The sequence below is a fragment of the Ambystoma mexicanum genome, chromosome 7q, assembly GCF_040938575.1.
Source record: "Ambystoma mexicanum isolate Mex_15411 chromosome 7q, UKY_AmexF1_1, whole genome shotgun sequence".
Lineage (NCBI taxonomy): Eukaryota > Metazoa > Chordata > Amphibia > Caudata > Ambystomatidae > Ambystoma > Ambystoma mexicanum.
Genome location: NC_090941.1, coordinates 660,898,052 through 660,917,438, shown reverse-complemented (window position 1 = coordinate 660,917,438; position 19,387 = coordinate 660,898,052). Strand labels below are relative to the sequence as shown.

The 19,387-nt window shown below is 44.2% G+C and overlaps 1 protein-coding gene across 2 annotated transcripts in view; it reads right to left on the bottom strand.

Annotated features, from left to right (window-relative positions):
• FLT3 (fms related receptor tyrosine kinase 3) overlaps positions 1 to 19,387 on the bottom strand; it is an 842,728-nt gene that overhangs the window by 563,802 nt on the left and 259,539 nt on the right. For both annotated transcript variants that reach the window (XM_069639890.1, XM_069639891.1), the window contains exon 3: positions 3,857 to 4,071. In XM_069639890.1, coding sequence (XP_069495991.1) covers positions 3,857 to 4,071 — 215 coding nt within the window. The remainder of the gene's footprint in view (positions 1 to 3,856; positions 4,072 to 19,387) is intronic.

Genomic DNA, 19,387 nt, shown 5'->3' with positions numbered 1-19,387 from the left:
CCAGTGACGAGGTGAGGGCAGCAAGGGAATGTATGTAAGCTAGCAGTTAGGGAGGGGTCCGTAATTTGCACCAGCATCATAGTTCACAGTACATGTTTGTTAAGAGTGTCTGAATTTCAGATGTGATCCAAGGCTGAGGATGTGGATGTGGAGGTGTGAATATGCAAGCAGGATAGCATTGGTCAAATAGAGTAATAGGTGCATAGTTACTTAGGAGAGTGATGAACATGCAAGAGAGATAGGAGAGAGGTCCTCACATCATCAAGGTAAGCGGCAAGAGAGTCCTCCCTGAATTTCGTCTTAGTCATTGAAGAGAACAGAAGAGGAGGAGTAGAAGATGGATGGACTAAGATGTTATTAAAGTGAACAACGGAGTGATTTAAGGGACAGAGGTCAATGGGGAGGTCAGAAGAGGAGAGGGAATTACCGAGAAAGACAAGATCAAGAGAGCTCCCATCAGAGTGGGTATGCTGGTCGTGTTTGGGGAAGAGGCAGTGGTCAGATAGGAGGGAGTTAGGTTTAAGGCAGGTGTCTGCAGATGGCTTGGTAATGTCCCCCAGCATGACAATGGGGATGCTGGTAGAAAGTGACTCAAGAGAAGGTTCAGATTAGGGAAGGAGGAGTTGAGAGGACCACGGGTCGATAGACGGACAGAACAGTGAGAGGAGTGGGAGGCAGGTGTTGAATGGTGGCTGATTCAAATGTGGAAGAGGTGCTGTCAGACAAGTGTAGAGGGATAGAGTTGAGAGCCTTATTGAAAAGGGTCCCCACACTCCCACCATTGCGGAATTGTCAAGGGGAGTGACAAAAGGTAGCAGAGTCCATGTGGAGTGCTGCTAGTGTAGCAGTCATGAGGGGAGATGCAGGTTTTCTGATAGGGAGAAGTGACATTTGAGAGTGATAAGAGTTGAAGGGGTCAGTGATGTATGAAGACTTGTTGCAGAGGGATTGTGCATTTGTAAAACTGCATTTGCCTGTGTCATTAGCTATTGCCCCATTCACCATTGTACCATTACTTGTGGCTTAGACCTATTCCTGGCCATGGGTTCACAGGGCCTGGGAGCTCCACAGCTCTATCTCTCCTCTCATCTCTAAGAACAGCTTCACATGTTTGCCAGTTTCAAAACAAGCTAAAGTTTATGTTGCCCTCGTGACACCTATATTCCATCAATTGTTTCGTCAGGAATGTAAGTGTTTCTGCCTACGGTCTTCTAAATCTTTTTCATGTCTTGCCTCATCCTCTTTCATCATGCTTCCACCGAGGGACAGGATTGTAAAAACAACACTGTTGGAGTTCCCCAACTATTTCATGTGAAAATAAATTCAGCTGCAGTTTTTATGTATGTTTATGGGGTACTGCCAGTTTATGTCAGTCACACAGGAATGCAGTTGCTATTTACTGTATGCCCCTTTAGATACATCCGATCTGTGTGACAAAGTTTAATTGCACAAGCTCCCTCTGTTAGAGCTGCTCACTTGGCTCCCCTAAAAGCAGTCCACCATGCTGCAGCAAGTCATATTAAGGGTGCGCAGAAATGTGTCTGACTCATCCTTGTCCAACACGAATTACATTGCTTCCTCTAAAGCCAGGATACTGTTCAAGACTGCATTTATCATCTACAACGCAGTCATGAGTAGCACACCAGCGTACCTGGCTGCTAAACTCCACATATCTGGTGGCACAAGCAACTCATGCAGAAAATCCACCAACCGGTTTTAATCACAACGTGTCTGCAAAAAGAGGACACGCAAACCCTCCTTCTCTTGTCACACACCCACCCTAGGGAACATGATCCTGGAGTCGGCTCCGAATGCCCCCCACAATTCTTCAGTTTCGCAAATCTCTCAAAATATGCCCTTTTTAACACCTGACCAAGGACTACGTCCAGTGGATACACATAATGACGCACAGAATCTCAACTCACAGTAATGCGCTCCTTTTTAAAGATGTCAGCCCAAATGCTGACTACCCACACTTTGTACAGCGCTCTGCTACTCTCAAGCTGCATATGTGCTCTAAACAATAAAATCAAATAAATAAAAAAGCTGTGGACCCAGTCCCAGGGGGGAGGCCATGAGAGCTAAGATGCATCAGAGTGACTGGGGGCACCCAGAGACTGCAGAGACCAGGGCCCCATACCCCACATGGTGAAAAGAGCACTCCTTCCCATGCAAAGTGGGGAACTGCAAGAGGCACAGACTCAGGGGGTGCCATGCTCTGAGAGAAAGCCCCAGGGAGAAGAGAAGATGCTGAGAGGGAGTGAGGGGGAGAGAAAGAGAGACAGAAAGGGGGAGAATCAGAATCACAGAGAGAGAGTCAGACCTGAGGAGAACCCATACCATGGGAGGGCCAGAAAGGAGGCTCAGAACCGTATAGAGAAAACTGGAAGCCTTCTGGGAACCTTAATTTCAGATCCTGACAGTGATCCTAAAAACACGAACGATTTGCTGCAAACCTTCTGATGGCTTTACCTTAGAGCCTTGCAAAAGTCAGTGACCAGTAAGGAGTAACCAGAGCCTGTTGAACGTTTGAACCTAGGACAGTGACACTGGGCTAATGGGTGATAATTACACAGCCCAAGTAAGAGTGCTTGGGGCAGAATTTCCACTGCTAAGCCTGCAGTAACACTCTGAAAAGGGGATAAGGGCATTACTGTCCCGAGGATAACTCAGCGGCAATGTGCTCGCCTTGCAAGCAAGATGATATGCAACAACGCAGGTTCGATCCCGGGGTCGGGCTTAGAAAACTCTGGGTATTTAAGCACGTTTTAAATACGCAACTAAGCCAAAGAAACATTTACACAACTAAAAAAAACTATTTCTGTAACAGTGCTTCCATGTGAGTGCTTCAAAAATGCTAAATAAAACAATGAAGAGGAATGGGAACAGCATGTCTTTCTGAGAATGTAGAACCTAAGGCAAAGGGGGAATAGATATACTTGCTGGTAGGAATAGGCCGTATGTAAATTAATCTTAGGAGGGTGACTCCTGGCCAGAGGGTGAAAATATCTCTGCCAAGAAGAATCTCCAAAGCGAGAAGGAGATGTGATGAATGTCAAGCAGTGTGCTGGGCACTATCTGACAAAGATATCCAGCTTTTTCATATACCCTTATACCTAATTTTGTCTGCATCCAGACGCTTTTAGTGGAGCTGTCTCCTTTTGAGTTGCAGCCAGTATTCAGGGGTTCATCTGATGCCATAGTAAGGAATTGAGACCCAAGGGGCCAGGTGGGGCGTATTCAGGGGATTGAATCTTTACTCTAGGTGGAATCGGAGAAATCCTTAACTCAATCAATCAATTACGCTTATTTGGAAAACAAAGGTTCCATAAAACAAACACACATATCAGACACACAAAAATGTAATAAGAGGATGACAATATAAATACAGTAATCATGCAATTCATACAATAGATACATCCCCAAACCTTATTGTTCAACCTTGTCCCTGGCCATTGTTTGAGCAACCCAAGCCAGATAGGCCTTACAGCTGTGTTTACAAAGCCAATCAATTATCCTGACAGGAGTCTATCCCACTCCAAACTGTTTGTCAAAAAAGTCGTTGAACCATCTTTTTGGTCTCATGTCTTCTGTTGCTTCTACATCATCACAACTGCAGACCCCACCCATTACGTTACTGAACAGTTTTAGCCAAATGTGGTAAAAGCGAATCACACATTCACAGACGTATTCCAATATCCTAGGATATTGTGCAGAAGAGTATTGCTATCTGTTATCAGAGGAAAATAAAATACAATATTTACAAAACAAAGAATGTGTAAGAGAATGGTTAATAACTGCGCCACAAAACATGTGCATTTTAAGGTCTTTTCTTTCTGCAAATGCTTTCACTTACTTGCCCTCTGCATCATAGTGAGGACTGCATTCACTCACACGCTCGTCAAAGTACCAGGAGCAAGATATGTCTCCTGTAATATTCATCATCACTTGTATTATAGCAAAATCAAACTCCTGGAGCTCTAGCATGCCGGCGGAGGAATGGGTTTCTGTGGAATTCTGAAACATCAAGTGGCATCCCAGGTCTTCAGTTCTGCTCCAACTTTTGGAAATCTATTTTGAAAAAGGATAATGCATTGTTTTATATAATGGTGATATATTTGCAATGCCTGAAATTAAAAATGTTATGATGTATAGTGACAAAGCACACTTGTCATTTAGCTAACCCCAGCTTGTCGTTGTCTTTCGCTTGCCTTTTTTGTTGTTATGCACCAATTTATAATTACAGATCTTCCTGCCATTTATTTTAAAACACTGGCCAGAGCATTCCCGTTCCCCCCACCCCCATAAAATAGGGTAAAAGGAAGGGTTATACATTGTGGCTGAGGTGAGGCAGGGTTTAGGGCAGGGGCCTGCAACCTGTGGCTCCCCAGATGTTTTGACTATGACTCCTGTCATGTATTTGTATAAGGGCAGACAGCCCTCCTTCATCGTTGCGAGGGGCAGGTCCATGTTTGGGTCGGAACACAGGAAGTAACACTGGACTATGGAGAGAGGTTCCGGGTTGAAGGCAGTGGGTCACTGCGTCACAGGTGTGCAAATAAAGATGTGTTTGATCTGCGTTGGCCTATGTGCGCGTCGCTATTCTAGAAATGGCCTCCCTTCCGTGAGAGGCCCTCAGGGTCGGTGAGGAAAGCCATCACACTGGCAACGAGGAGGTCTGCGCGGTACCTACGCCTCAGCTGCCAAGGCTGCTGAATGAGGGGGAAGCACCCGGCACACTGGGAAGTCAGCTACTAAACCGTGCGGCTCGGAAAGCCGCGGCTGCACTGCCTAGAAGGGTGCCATCGTGCTTGACACGTGCGCGTTGGCGTGCCTCCTCACACCCTGTTACAAGGAAGACCGGAGTCTTTCTTTTCACACTCCGCCCCTCCACCCACAGCAAACACGAGGTATGTGGTAGCAAAAAGGGAAGAAAGCACCCACGCAGCATAAGGGAGGATCAAAGGGAGCCAGAGCACACGGCCGGGGAGCAGCTCCTCCCCCCACGTCACGCAACCAGGGGAGGGGAAGCCCACATGAAAAAGGGCAACATCAGGGCACGAATGCCGCTGGGTACTACACAGGGTGCACAAAGCACCTGGAAATGGCAAAATGCTTCCACCAAGAGGCGTATGAGGACAAATCAAACACAAATCTAAGGAAGAAAGAAAGAAAGGATAGTCACAGGAAACATGTCAGGAGATGAGGTCGCCTACATGTCAGGAAATGGCAATTCAGCACCAGCATCACACCTACCCTTGGTGGGAGGAACACAGGTACTGCAGCTGCCAGACGCATTCGACCTGTAGGACACCAGCAACGTTGGGCAAAATGGCTGCAGGATTTCAAATTCTATGTAGGAGCGGTGGGGCTCATCAAATACACAAGGCTAAAGAATATATTGTCCATGGCAGTTGGACACACAGTCAGAGATATTGCGGGAGAACTGCTCAACCTCGAAACAGCGTCTTTTCAAGACCTACACATGAAATTATCAGAGTACTTCCCGTCACACACCAATGACGATTATGAGAGACACATCTTTCATACAACCCGCCAAGACAAAAGTGAATCCCTAGACAACTTTGTCATGAGGTTACGAATAAAGCTAAAACATTGTGAATTCCATCGGTACTCCAATGAGGAAGCCCTGCGATCTCCGGTCATCACCAGATGTGACTCTCAGGAATTCAGGAAAAAGCTGCTACAGAAACAGAGGTAACTGGAGGAAATCCTAGCACTAGCACGAATGGAAGCAGCCATAGAGCCACAACTAGACAACCTGGGTAAGATTTACAAAACAATCCAAAAAAAATGAAAGCGAGACAGTCAACAAATTACATGCAGCCATGAATGCGTAGGTCAGACACGCCAATGCCACAAGCTTTGGGGGCAGTTATGAATATTCGCACACTGGGGAATGCCCGGCGCTAGGACAGAAATGTGCCGGCTGCAGGAGAGATGACCATTTTCATGCCGTTTGCAAAAACGCACCCCTGCCAATCTCAACCACAAGATCACACAGGGAGCGTCGGAAAACCACTCTAGCAGACGCTCATGACGAGGGACCGGAAGGTGAGCCCAGAAGACACAGACGAAGGAGCAGGAATACAGCAGACTCCGGGCATGAGAGGAGCATAGACCGCCAGATGGGTCAAGACACTGAAGCTGAAAAAGATATGTTCGCTACATCGAAATGAGATCTCCGTCCAGTAGTGAATCAGTATCCTCGGGTGATGACCAACGGAAATAGGGATACGTCTGGGCACTTAACAACACCACTGAAAAACAGCACAGGCCTACCCTAATGTTGCAAGTTAACAACAACCCGTTGGACGTCCTAATAGACACGGGAGCAATGGTTAACATTATAAGTGAAGAAGCCTAAAAAGCACTGCCACAGCCTCCCAAACTCTGTCAAGCCACCATTGATGTATTCCCCCCATGGCTTAAACTCATCATTACCCTGCAAAGGCGTCATCATGGCCACATGTACCCACAAGTGTCAGGTGGCAAAAATCCAACTACATATACTCAAGGCTGAAGTCAACAGTGGCTGCATACTCAGTTTCAAAACCGCCATAGAGATGAGCCCAGTACACATCCTATACCGGCTTATGGCCCACAAGTATTTCTCAAAACCTGAGGACATGGAAATGGTTTTCCCAAAACTATTCAAGGGGCTGGGAAAACTCATAAATCGCAAAATCCAACTACACATGACCCTGACATCAAGCCGTAGCCCAACACTACAGGGACATACCAATCAATGTACAAAGGCAAGTTAAGGAAAAGATTGACAAATTGCTAAAGCAACGCATCATCGAACCAGTGACAGGGCCCACGTCCTGGCTATTGCCCATAGTGCCTGTTCCCAAAAAGTCAGCCAACGGATCCATCAGGTTATGCGTGGACATGAGGAGGGCGAATGTGGCAATACAGCGAGAAAGGCACCACGCTCCAAGGATGAAAGATATGATCTACCTGCTACATGGCGCAGAATTCTTTTCAAAGCTGGACCTCACACAAGGCTAACACCAACTCAAAATCCCTCCAGAGTCCAGATATATCACATCCTTCATCAACCACATGAGTCTCTTCCAATACAAGCGGCTCAGTTTCGACATCTCGTCGTCCACAGAACATTTCCAAGTCGAGAATCATAAAGTCATCAGGCACGTCCCAAACTGTCTCAACTATTCAGACGATGTTTTAGTATTCGGCAAGTCCAAAGAAGAACATGATGCCACCCTCCACAGGGTATGTTCAGCACTCGAAGCAGCGGGACTAACCCTCAACAAAAGCAAGTGTGAATTCCAGAAAGGGTCCCTCAAATTTTTCAAACACATATTTTCAGAAAAAGAGATGCGACCAGACCATGACAAAGTTGCAGAACTGAACACTGCTCAACCACCTCAGACAGTGTCTGACCTTTGCTCTCGTTTCTCGGGCTTGTGAGCTATTGCTCAAGGTATATTCAGGACTATGCAAACATTAGCCCTCCCCTGAGGCTACTCAGGAGGAAAGACCAACCATTTGAGTAGTCTGTAGACTGCCAATAAGCTTTTGAAGCCATCCGCAATAACATTGCCAGCGCTGAAGACATGGCATACTTTAACGCAGACCAAAAAAATGAAGTCATAGTAGATGTGAGCCCGCTTGGCCTAGGATGCATACTGACGCAACGCAATGCCGTTTACCCCAATGAGACATTTATCGTTGCATATGCGAGCAGAAACCTAACACACACAGAAAAGTCATACTCCCAGGCGGAAAAAGAAAGCCTGTCAGTTGTCTGGGCATATGACTACTTCCACCTGTTCCTCTATGGCAAAGCCTTCACGGTCATCACTGACCACCAAGCCCTGTTGACAATCTTTGGTGATCGAAAAGCATGAATGCCACCAAGGATAGCACGATGTGGCCTACGCTTGTAGGATTATAAATTTTACATCATCCATCGACCAGGCAAAGAGGATAACCCAGCCGACTACTTGTCAAGACACGCCACAGGGCCAGCACAGTGAGGTCCTTCCATCACAGATGCATACATTAACTACATCATACGCCTTCTCCAACAGCTACCCATAGACTGGGCCGCTCTCCACAAAGAGTCAGAACAAGATCCAGCCCTCATGGCTCACTGCATAAAAACAGGAAAAATAAAACATGTAAAAGCACAAGCAAAGGGAGAGGCAGAGCATGTGCAAGAGGACATACAATGTATGGATCTAGTTAAAGATGAACTGACACTCGTCGAAGATCAAATCATCATGAAAGGATGTAAGGTGGTCCTTCTGATAATACTCAGAGAAAGAGTGGTCATGCTAGCACATGAAGGTTACCGGGGAATAGTCTCCATGAAACACCTCCTAATGCAAAAAGTATGGTTCCCCAAACTCGATGTCATTAGCAAAGACATCATAAACCGTTGCGACATCTGCTGTCAAGTGGCACAATCTCCGCAACCCAGCCTACTGCACGTCACCACTCCCAGAAGCCGTGTGGGAAGAACTAGCAGTGGACTTCTTTGGCCCACTATGAAATGGAGCATACATACTCATACCAATCGACGAGCACTCACAATTTCCTGATGCTCAAATCACAGATTCCACATCTGCCACATGTGTGATACCAGACCTTGACCCCATACTCTCCTCATACAAAATCCCAAAGATCATCAAATGAGATAATGGCCCGCCTTTCACCAGCCAGGACTTTGAGCAGTTAGCACAATACATGGGATTCCAACACAGAAGAATAAAACCTAGATGGCCTCAAGCCAACGGTTTCGCTGAGAGATTCATGGCCAACATCAAGAGGGCTTTGCAAGTGGCGAATGTAGTCAACAAGCCATTTGGACATGTCCTATATCAACTCTTGTGAGAGTACTGTCACACTCCCCACAGCACCACAGGATTCTCCCATTCCGACCTTATGTTCCAAAGGACGGTGCAAACCTGACTACCAAAAGGCATCACAGCAAGGCCGGCAAACCTGCTAGACCAACAAGCAAGTGACTGTGATGAGGAGGAGAAAAGGAAAATGAAGGACCGAGCTGACTCTCGATGAGGGGTGAAAGACAATGACATAGAGATAGGTGACCAAGTACTGGTGCATCAACAAAGGACGAGGAAGGAGGACCCCACATTTTCTCCGAACAGACTGGTTGTAACTAACAGGAAAGGAACCATGATAACCGCCAGCAGAGAGCAGCATGAACCCATAACTCGAAACTCCTCCCACTTCAGAAAGCTTCCGGGTACGTTGCCTCCAGTATGGCAATACCCTCAACGTGACTCAAGTGACCCAATATCAGATGACTCCTATGTGGGGGACGGGGAGCAGTCAGAAGACAAATTCAGTGACAGAGAACCATTGGATACAACCCAGACCAGTGTACCCAGTCCACCGAGGAGAGCTCAGCGATGCCACATAAAACCTCACAGACTGATCGAAGAGAAGGGGTGAACTGTAAGTTAAGCTAGCATGTTAAAAAGGGTGGCGATGTCATGTAGTTCTATAAGGGCAGACAGACCTCCCTCATCGTTGTGAAGGGCAGGACCATGTTTGGGTTGGAACACAAGAAGTGACGTTGGGCTAGGGAGGGGGTTCCGGTTTGAAGGCAGTGGGTCACTGCACCACATGTGTTAAAAAAAGACGTGTTTGATCTGCACTAGCCTGTGTGTGCATCGTTATTCTAGAGATGGCCTCCCCGCCCTGAGAGGCCCTCCGGGCCGGTGATCAAGGCGATCACAACTCCCATGAGTCCTCACTATTGATTTTGCTGGCTAGGACTGATGGGAGATTTTGTCGACAACATCTGGAGACCCAAAGGTGGGAGACTCCTGGTTTAGGGTGTAACCTCCACTTACAAACATGAATACTGAGAGCCGAATACACAAAATATATATTTATATAGATACCCCATTATGTATATTAGCAAGTAGGAATCGGTGAATATACTCAAAACATTCCAAACACCAAAAAGAGAAAAGAAACAGAACATGTTGTTTTTTGTCACCCTCATCTGATCCATCAGACAAATCCAACAGCATCTACATCCAGATTCGATTTTGTCACAGGCAGAAATGCTTTGGATTCCTATTGAATCTGCATATTTGTTTGCAACTGCAAATAGAAGGTTGAGTCCATAGTAATCCATATGGCAGGTGGCCTTTCCAATATATTTTATTAATGGGTCTGTGGGTTGACAAAAAATAACATGGAGGGGATTGTAAAGGGACAACCCAAACTTTTATGAGTACATGCTAATGAAAACTAGGCACATTTTATGGCCTTTTAAAAAAATATGATGATGACAGCAATGCGACTATACATATCACTCACCTCTGAGTTGCAATCTTCATCAGTAATCCAAATGCATCCTTTCAGTATGTGGCTCTTTACAATACTCAATCAAAAACATATTAAATAGTTATTCTCCTCATAACCCTTACACATTTTCATACATCCATAAAAACATTTCTTGTCCCCTTCAAAAACTCTCTTCTCATTGACAAAGTTGGCTGCTAACGTTCCTCCAATTTCCAAAATATAGACACACTCATCTCTTTCTTTACTCTTCTGGCCCTTTTAATTAAAGGGCGATTAACAAGTAGGTCTACTTCTACTAGCACCCTTTTACTTCTGAAGTGTTTGTGAATATATACCATGCAGAGTATCCATGGTGCAAACAAAGCTCTATGGATTCTTTCCCCTCCTCAAAGAAAGTATAAGACCTCGAAAATAATATCATACTAGCTAAATCAGACTACCAACCAACAACAATCTACCAGGATACCACCACATCCTTCTGAGTTGTTAGGTTCTGATACCACCCTGACTCTTTCCCACTTTCCAGACAAGCACTATGCATTTGTTGTGCGCTTTTTGGTTCCAAAAGAATCAATGATGCCATCTCAAGGAGCCTCAGATAATGTTCTTGCACCACTCTGCACCCTATCCCCATCCCCATGTCTTCTTCTCAGGGCTCTCCTGTACCTAAAAGTCATTGCATAATCAGGTGATCAAAGAACCAACACAAGCTTTAAACAACTCATTGGGCCTCATTGGGTTTCATTCTGAGTCTGGCGGTCCGAAAATAAGGGTGCCGGTATTAACGTACTGGCACCCTTTCCTAACTGCCAGACTACAACTATGCCTGCAGGGACCATTGCTCCTGGAAGACCTGACCTGCCAGGGGCACCGGCCCCTGCAAGCATGGTTTTCAAAGAAGCACCAGCACCATTAGAAATGGTGCTGGTGCTTACGTGTCCCCATTCCCGTGGATTCCTTTGGGACTCCATGGGAATGGGGATTTATACTTTCTGCCGCCTGACATCCCGGCCCTCTGGGACTTGTAATGTCCCGGTGGCACCGGGATATCAGGTGGTACAAACGGTGTTACGAGTTCAGCAGTAACCCACCGGTAGCACCGGCAGGTTTCCGCCGAACTCGTAATGAGGTCAAATGTATCTTTTTGCAAGTTCTAGGTCCCCATCATCAACATTTCTTCCCACTTTCACATTTTCCCTTTTGACCTGAATACTAGCTGAGTCTATAATTATAATATGTTATTTATAACACAGTAATAGCCAAATGTTTCTAAGCACGGGCCCGTGGATCAAACCTGTGTTGCTCCGTGTTGTCTTGCTTTCAAGGTGAGCGTGTGGCCCCTGAGCTATCCTCCCGAGACTATCTGTTCCTAAAGAATTCCTTCCTTCACACCAGTGATCTCAAGATCTACCGACTGATCACATGACACTTCATCCAATGTAAGCTCATTGAAATGGGTTTTGCCATACACCTGAACCTCACATCTCACAAAACTTGATATACGATTATGAAGTTTGCTTCTGTCCCTACTGCAGCATACACACAACCACACGTCAGGCGGTGGGCAACATTCTCTGATTGCCTGATGTTGGTTAATATTTACTTTCATATTTACTGGCTGGTGCTTTCAGATTCCTCTGCAACTTAAACAAAAGATCACCAGACACTAAATACAATGCTTTTCACACATGCCAATTAAGGCAAAGGTTATCAAATGGTTTGCATATTTCATTTTGAGTGGGTCCCAATTCATTGAGAGCGGCTTTTCTGGATAAAACATCAGGACCTGCCCTGTGGCATAAATCAAGAATCGGTATGTCTGGTATTAATCATTCATCAGTAGTGTAACACAACCCAACACTACCCTGCAGTCACTATCGTCAATATCTTCTCAAAATGTCACTTTTCTAGACTGTATCTAGTGCTGCCTCTTCAATCACTTTAAAACGGAATTTCTCCTAATGCTCTCATTTTCTCCCATTCAAGAGTGCATTTATATTTCTCGTTTGATGGAAACCCCTCCCCCACCTCTACAAAATCTCTTGGGGTCCTGTGTGGCCCATCTCTAAACTTCAAAACAAAAATCTGTAAACTCACTAAATCATGTTTATTCCAACTACTTGAAAAGCCAAAATAAGCATTTGGCTTAGTATTTATGTCTCTTTCATGTTCTTTTCAGGATTAAACAATGCCAATGTCCGTGTTACCCTCCCCATCTCCTCCCTCCATACTCTACTCCATTAATCGTCCACATCTGGCTCTAGGAAGTTGAACTATCTAATCCCTGTGCACTCTGACTTTTGCAGGCAGTGTTTAGCTTGAAGTTAGTAATTTTGACGTTAAAGCAATTGCATTCCACCAAGTAACAACTTGTACTGCCTGTAATCGCCACTTGCAGCAAGCATGTACTCTATCTTAGTATAAGATGCTATTACATACCCAAAAGCAGCTACATGCTCCCATACTCTAACTTCCTGAATGCAGACATTTTCCTTGACTCTTACTGATTCTCCTTTAAGCACCTTTAGAAATCCCCTGTGTTCTCCTCCTCTTCTGAGCACAGCATGAATGGAAACTTTCCAGCTTAGTCCAGGACTCTCCCTTATAACTACCTTCCTTCCTCTGCATTGGTTATCCTAGCACTCTATCTTTGTTTATCTGCCTCTTAATAGTTGCCAGTGTCTCTTTTGTCTATCTGGTTTTGCCTTTATCTGTAAAGTGCTCTTGTTAATTATGGTTAGATTCCACTTTGTACATGTTCAGATGAAAATAACAAAACATGTCCACTAAAAGCAAACTCTCTTATAAAGTTTCCAAATTGGAATGATGAGGGATGTCAAAATAGAACTAAATCCCTCAAAATTTAATGAAGAGTTGCCTTAATTCAACACCAAGCAGTGACTGAGAAACATATGCACCAAGCATCAATGTATACTCCCATGCTACCCTGAACACCTTTATTATCTCCTCTTCAGCCTACAACATGCCAGCTGCCAAGCCCACATACAATCAGAAGGACAAGTGCAATAGTTGAAACTCCTTACATACTCAAGGCCATAAACCTTTACTACGATATAGAAGACAATACGATATGAGAGGAGATGGTTATTGTAATAGATTAAAGGAAATGGCTTTGCGACTGACAAATCTCATCAGCTGAAGACAAAACCTTTTTTGATCTTCCTGGCCAAGAGTCAAAGGTAGAGAATCATTTCGAAATGATCGAAAGCCCCAATACCTAGTTGTCAGTGGAGATCAATTGCAGCAAACATTATTAGCTTTCCCGGACATATGCAAAGTCACCTCTGATCTCAGGAGTCTGTGAACTGTGGTAAATGTTAATTATTATTGCCAGCTGTAAATTGATTCTGTTCCCTCCCAAGAATCAGAACTGCTCCTGTACACTGTTACTGCAAGTTTGCTAGAATCTGTTCTGTAAGAAAAACGAAAGCAGGACTCCTTATATCTTTTCAATTAGCATTGAGACGCATAAGTAATTGTTCCGAGATATAGGCATGCAGCAACCCAAATGCTTTTATTTTGTATTATTTGTATATATATATGTATATATTTTATCTGTGGCCTACAGATAGCAGCATGTTTTGACATGTTGAAAAGAAATTCTAACTTTGACCTTGTTCATTCTGTAGAACCATAACCCAGATGCCTGAAAATAGCTCATTCACACAAATCCAGAGTTACTAGTTTTAAGTGTGAGAAGTGGTTACAAAGCATGGTTTTAAGTAGCATTTTCATTTCAACTGAACTAGCCTTCCAGTGATGTTACTCACGTCGGAGAGTAGTCCATGGGAGGTTGTAATCTGAGATAAACACCCCACAGAAAGTAATTGTCACATAGGGTGTCAGGGATGGATTTCCCAAGATGCCACAGAATCAAAAGAACACCACAGTGTCAAAAGAACCAATCTGATTACTGAACTAACTGGAAATGACCCACATCACAATTTATTGTAAGGGGGTATTGTTTAGTCTGTGCGGATAGCTTAGCCTAAGGAGTGTGTGGTATCCTTGGATACCAGTAGTTGGAGTGTGAACAGAATCCCCAGAGGTCATAGGAGGACGGTTGGGAGCAGCAGAGGAAGGAGCAGACGTGCAGAGCTCTTTCTTATCCCTATGCATACATAAATATACATATAAACATAACTGTTTGCGGCTCACCCATTACAATTGGCGATGAGTAATTAGCAACGTGACCATGACCTGCGGGAAGCCGCCCAGGAGCTCTACAGTGGTCCGTTGCTCCATTGCGACTGCATTGTACCGGAGGATGCCAGGCAGAGAAGTAGCCCTATCCCGCACTAGCTACCCTACAGTTTGGGCTTTTCTGTAGGCATGGGAAAGGCACTTGCCAGGCACTGCCGTAATTGTATTAACTGGCTATTGATGGCACCAGGTACAAAATGGTGCTAGTACCTGGGCATCTAATAGCAGTGCCGGGCAAATGCCTGTTCGCTTTTCCAATGCTTGTTTTTAACAGGACTTCAGTGAAGGACACGCATAGTGCTTATAAATCGAGTGGCTGACGGCAACATGGTTAAGAAAATTTTATTACACCAGTAGTGGGTTTACAACTCCAATTAAGTCATTAACTCTCAAAAGACTGTGTTGAAAAAACACTGGCAGGCACTTTGAGTGTAGAGTCTGATAGTAAGGCTTGATTAAAGTGAGGTCAAAGTGTTCCCATGAGGATGTGTTTACGGCGGGCAGGGGCAGGAGCTGGATGGGAATGATCATAGGGATTAGAATGTCCATGGGCAGTCAATGGGTGGGAAAATAATCAATCAACACCTAGAAGCTGTGTGTCCCTCCTCATATTACTGGATGACGAGTAATCATCTCCTTCTGAACCCAGAGAAAACGGAGATCATTGTGTGCGGCAAAACAGCCCTATTTCCACAATCGTCACTCTGGTCATGGAATCCATCATTGCGGGCAGGTAAGAATGACTGGAACACGGAACCTGTTTGCCAATAACAAATACGTTTAACGATATGAACCTGTTGGCCCCTTACATGTTCGGCAGTGAATGCCTAGTTGCACTGATGCACCAAGGCCTTGATTGTGTTTACCTTAAACCTGTCTGGAAATGAAGGCCAAGGACTCCAAACCCGGGGCCGACTTGCACTTATGTTCTTACACTGTGACTGGGCTTGATCTTTGTCTTCCACCAGGTATGCACTAAGCTCTCAGACCAGGTGATCTTTATCTTTGTTTGTCTGGAACTGTGCAGAACTCCAAACCGGAGGACTAGTAGTGCTGATGTTCTAGCACTATGATTGGGCTTGATCTTGTCTTGCATCAGGTATTCACAGATCTCTCTGACCAAGTGTTGCTTACCTTTATTTTTCTGGAAATCAATGACCAGAACTACAATACCCAGGGCATAGTTGCACTTATGTTGTGAATCTATGTTTGGGTGTGATCTTGGCTGTCACCAGGTATGCACTGTGTTCTTTGATCAGGTGATACTTACCTTTATTTGTCTGGAAAGGAATGACCAGAACTCCAATACCCAGGGCCTATTAGCACTTATGTTCTGAAGCTATGAAGTGGCCTGCTCTTTGTCTCTACCAGGTATGCACTCCGCTATCCGATCAGGGGAGGTCTCTAGCACGTTCATCTCTCGCAAGGGACAGTGATGCAGTGTAACTGACAACTCAAACCATAAACTAGCATAGGAACACACAACCACTCGCTGTAAACAAATACCCTGGACTTGGAAAAATTGGCCCACTAGCACTTATGCTGTAGCATTAAAAATTAAATAAAAAATGGACTGACATTGTTTCACTGTCAAGGTACTACGCTGTAAAATCAGGTAAGGAATCTGGTAAGGCAAGTTCCTGCACGTCACGTGACAATGATGTGCTGTCGCCTGTTATCAATACTCAAACCAAACACCAGACCAGGAACACTCAAACCTCAGCTGCACGTAATAATGTCAGACACGCACAGCACCAACAACACAGCCTGGTTTCATGCTGGAGCTTCAGGCTAACTGTGTACCAGTCCGCATATCTAGGATGTACTCATAATTCCGATATAACAGAACTGGATGTAACTGTGCATTGAGAAGGTGTTAACGATTAGCAATCGGAGACTCAATTAGACACAGGGATGACTATTGACCATGGACTCGTTATCCTATAAACAACACGAGAATGCAGGGGATATGCATACTTCAAGCAGTGGGCCGAAACACTTTGTGTCGACCAAGATCCGGCTAGATACCATCAATTAACTAGTCTTTTTCCGCTAGGGATATATTTTTTTTCTTCCATAACACGACACAGAAGTATATCACTAAATCACTAGGAAATGAAGAGGAGAGTTTGGAGTATAATGAAATTATGTTATTTTTACTAAACTCTGCCTGATGTACTAGTTGTGTTTGTTATGTGTGGCTTATGTCTGCTCAAGAAATGTGTAAAAAAAACATTTTGAACATCTGCTCTGAATGATGGACTTGTTCAGTATAGATGAAACAAATTGTTGCTACTAACCCCTGGACACAAATGATTTTGTCTATGTGTGTTATTTGAGAATATGTTTTTGTGGTTTAATAAATTGTGTGATGAATTTTATGTAAATTGGCGTAAAAAGTACAGAAAAAATATTTGGGAAAATGGACAAATAAATTAATCTGTTTTGGATAAATCAGAGCTCTGTTGCTATGCCTGATGACTTATGTAACATTTGGTCAGTATGGTGTGTTACCATGAAATAAGTAAGTGCAAAAGGTTGGCCAGCAGGTTGCCCAACGTTTACTCTGTCCGCGGGGCCTGGGTGAAGAATCTAAAACATGGCGCTCACATTTGCGCATGTATGATGTCTGGAAGACCGTGCACACACGGCTCACTCTTATCCATGGTTACTGGCTCGAACATGCATACACTTCCGGGAAACGTCATTATTTGGCCCTGTCAACATAGTTGTTCAACTGAGAAGTCTTTGCAAACACCTACTGTGGGAAGGTTCTGCTGACTGTAACTGCGATTCATTCAAAGTCAATGCTAAACTAGACCCCAATTTGTAGCATCATAACAAAAGCCACACTTCTTGAGTTGTGGCTGCATGAATAATTTTATCACCCCTGCGCCCTCTGTTCACAGACTGCCCATATTGAAGTAACAATTCCTTCTCTGGCTGACATACACTGCATGCAGCATTTCGAATAGTGATCAACGGGTTTGTGCTCGGTATCCCCAAGAAATTTATATGTAATCATTTTCCTCTGTATATTGACCATGTTTATTGACTCTTACATTTTCCGCAATGATGGTCCTGCATGTTAAAAGTATTGTTTTTTCATGCTTCTGTTTGCCTATCATCCCAGAATTATTTACACTGATGTTTCAGTGTTTAGATTGCTGGTATCCGAGCTTTAATACTGCTGTTATACTGGCAAATGGTAATACCATTACCGTCACTTGTCTGCCGGTACTTCCGGCAGATTACAAGTGCCGGTTTAAACAGTACATCCCCATTTCATGGAGTCCCATAGGACTTCATGGGCGGATTTTGCCGGTATTACTGGCAACAGTATTACTGTGCCGGTAATACCAGCCGTTTTCTTGCCTTTAGGGGTCAGCTTTACCTACAGCTCTTAGCTAGAGGTAAATCCTCCATCCCTGGTCCAATAAAGTGACAGTAAATTTTATTGCCAGCACTTTATTACCGGACCAGCAAACTTGTAATGACGCCTTGGCATGTGAGTGTTATTTGCTTTTGTCGCCATAGTACGAGTGACCTTTTGGGACGCACTGATTTTTATTGTGCTCGTGTTTTTGTCACGTGGTGCACATTGGGAGATCGATTTTGGGCTTTCCCACTTTTATCCTTAATTCAGTTTTTGTCACATTTATTTTGCCATTTCACTATTTTGACTGTTTTCAGTCCATCATGAGCACTTTTTATGGCCTTGTTTTCTCTCCTACTTCACCTTCGGTCTAGGATACGGTCAACAACCAGTTTTCGAGAGCTGATAACTTTTTTTCACTTATGGACTCAGTGTCACCATAATACACCACATAGTTCACACATTCAATTTGTCAATAGAACATGCCTACATCAACAACAGTAGTAATAATAGTCATTTTACTTTGAAGAACTCAGAATGTACATTGTGTTGCCCTGATGGAGTAATGGGTGGACTCAATTTGTGGCATCTTTCAGCTTGACTTCAATCTACAGCTGCATGAATTGGCCTTAATTGTCTGAACATGTGTGAATTTGTTGGTGACTACCTGGAGCTTAATATTCGAAAAGGTTATGTGAATTAGCACTCATTCACTGCATTGGTTGATTTATTGTTTTTGTGCTTATTTTGAGGAGTCGGGAATAGAACCCAGACACAAGTTAAGCATGGTTTTGGCTAGATACCTTTACTTATAAATAAAAAGGCGTTAGAACAGTTCCTCACTGTCTCTGCACTAGAGGTGTTTCCCTACCTAAAACTCAAAACTAAAGATCTGTCAGTGCAAGAATGTCCAACACAAAACCACCTCCTCACGGTTTCTTGAAAATAACAGTTTTTGTTTTTCCTCGTGATCAATACCGAAGTCATGTGTAATTATCTTTGGCATTTGGGTTGTCAAGATACCTGGTATACTATCCTGCCATGGTTTCTCTGTTCCCCTGTATTCCAACACTTGTAATTGAATGGTATACTCTCCTGCCAGGGCTTCTTTATCTATTTATTTATTAATTTCTATTGCGGCAGTAACTCGCAAGTCTCGGGGCACAGATACATGGACTCGAGAGACAGACAAGAATTGAACGAGACAAAATCTGGGTGCTTAGTGCGTGTGTCTGAGTGGACCAATGTGGGAGTTTTAGTTGAAGAGATGAGTCTTCACCAGTTTGCGGAAGTGTAGGTAGTTAGCTTCTTTTCTTATGTTAATGGGCAAATAATTCCATAGACCAGCCGTGATAATCGGAAAGGATTTGCCCAGTCCTAGCTTGCGTTTGTGCGTAGCTACCGCAATCCTGTTTTGGTCTGCTGATCTTAATCTGCGGATGAGTGCGT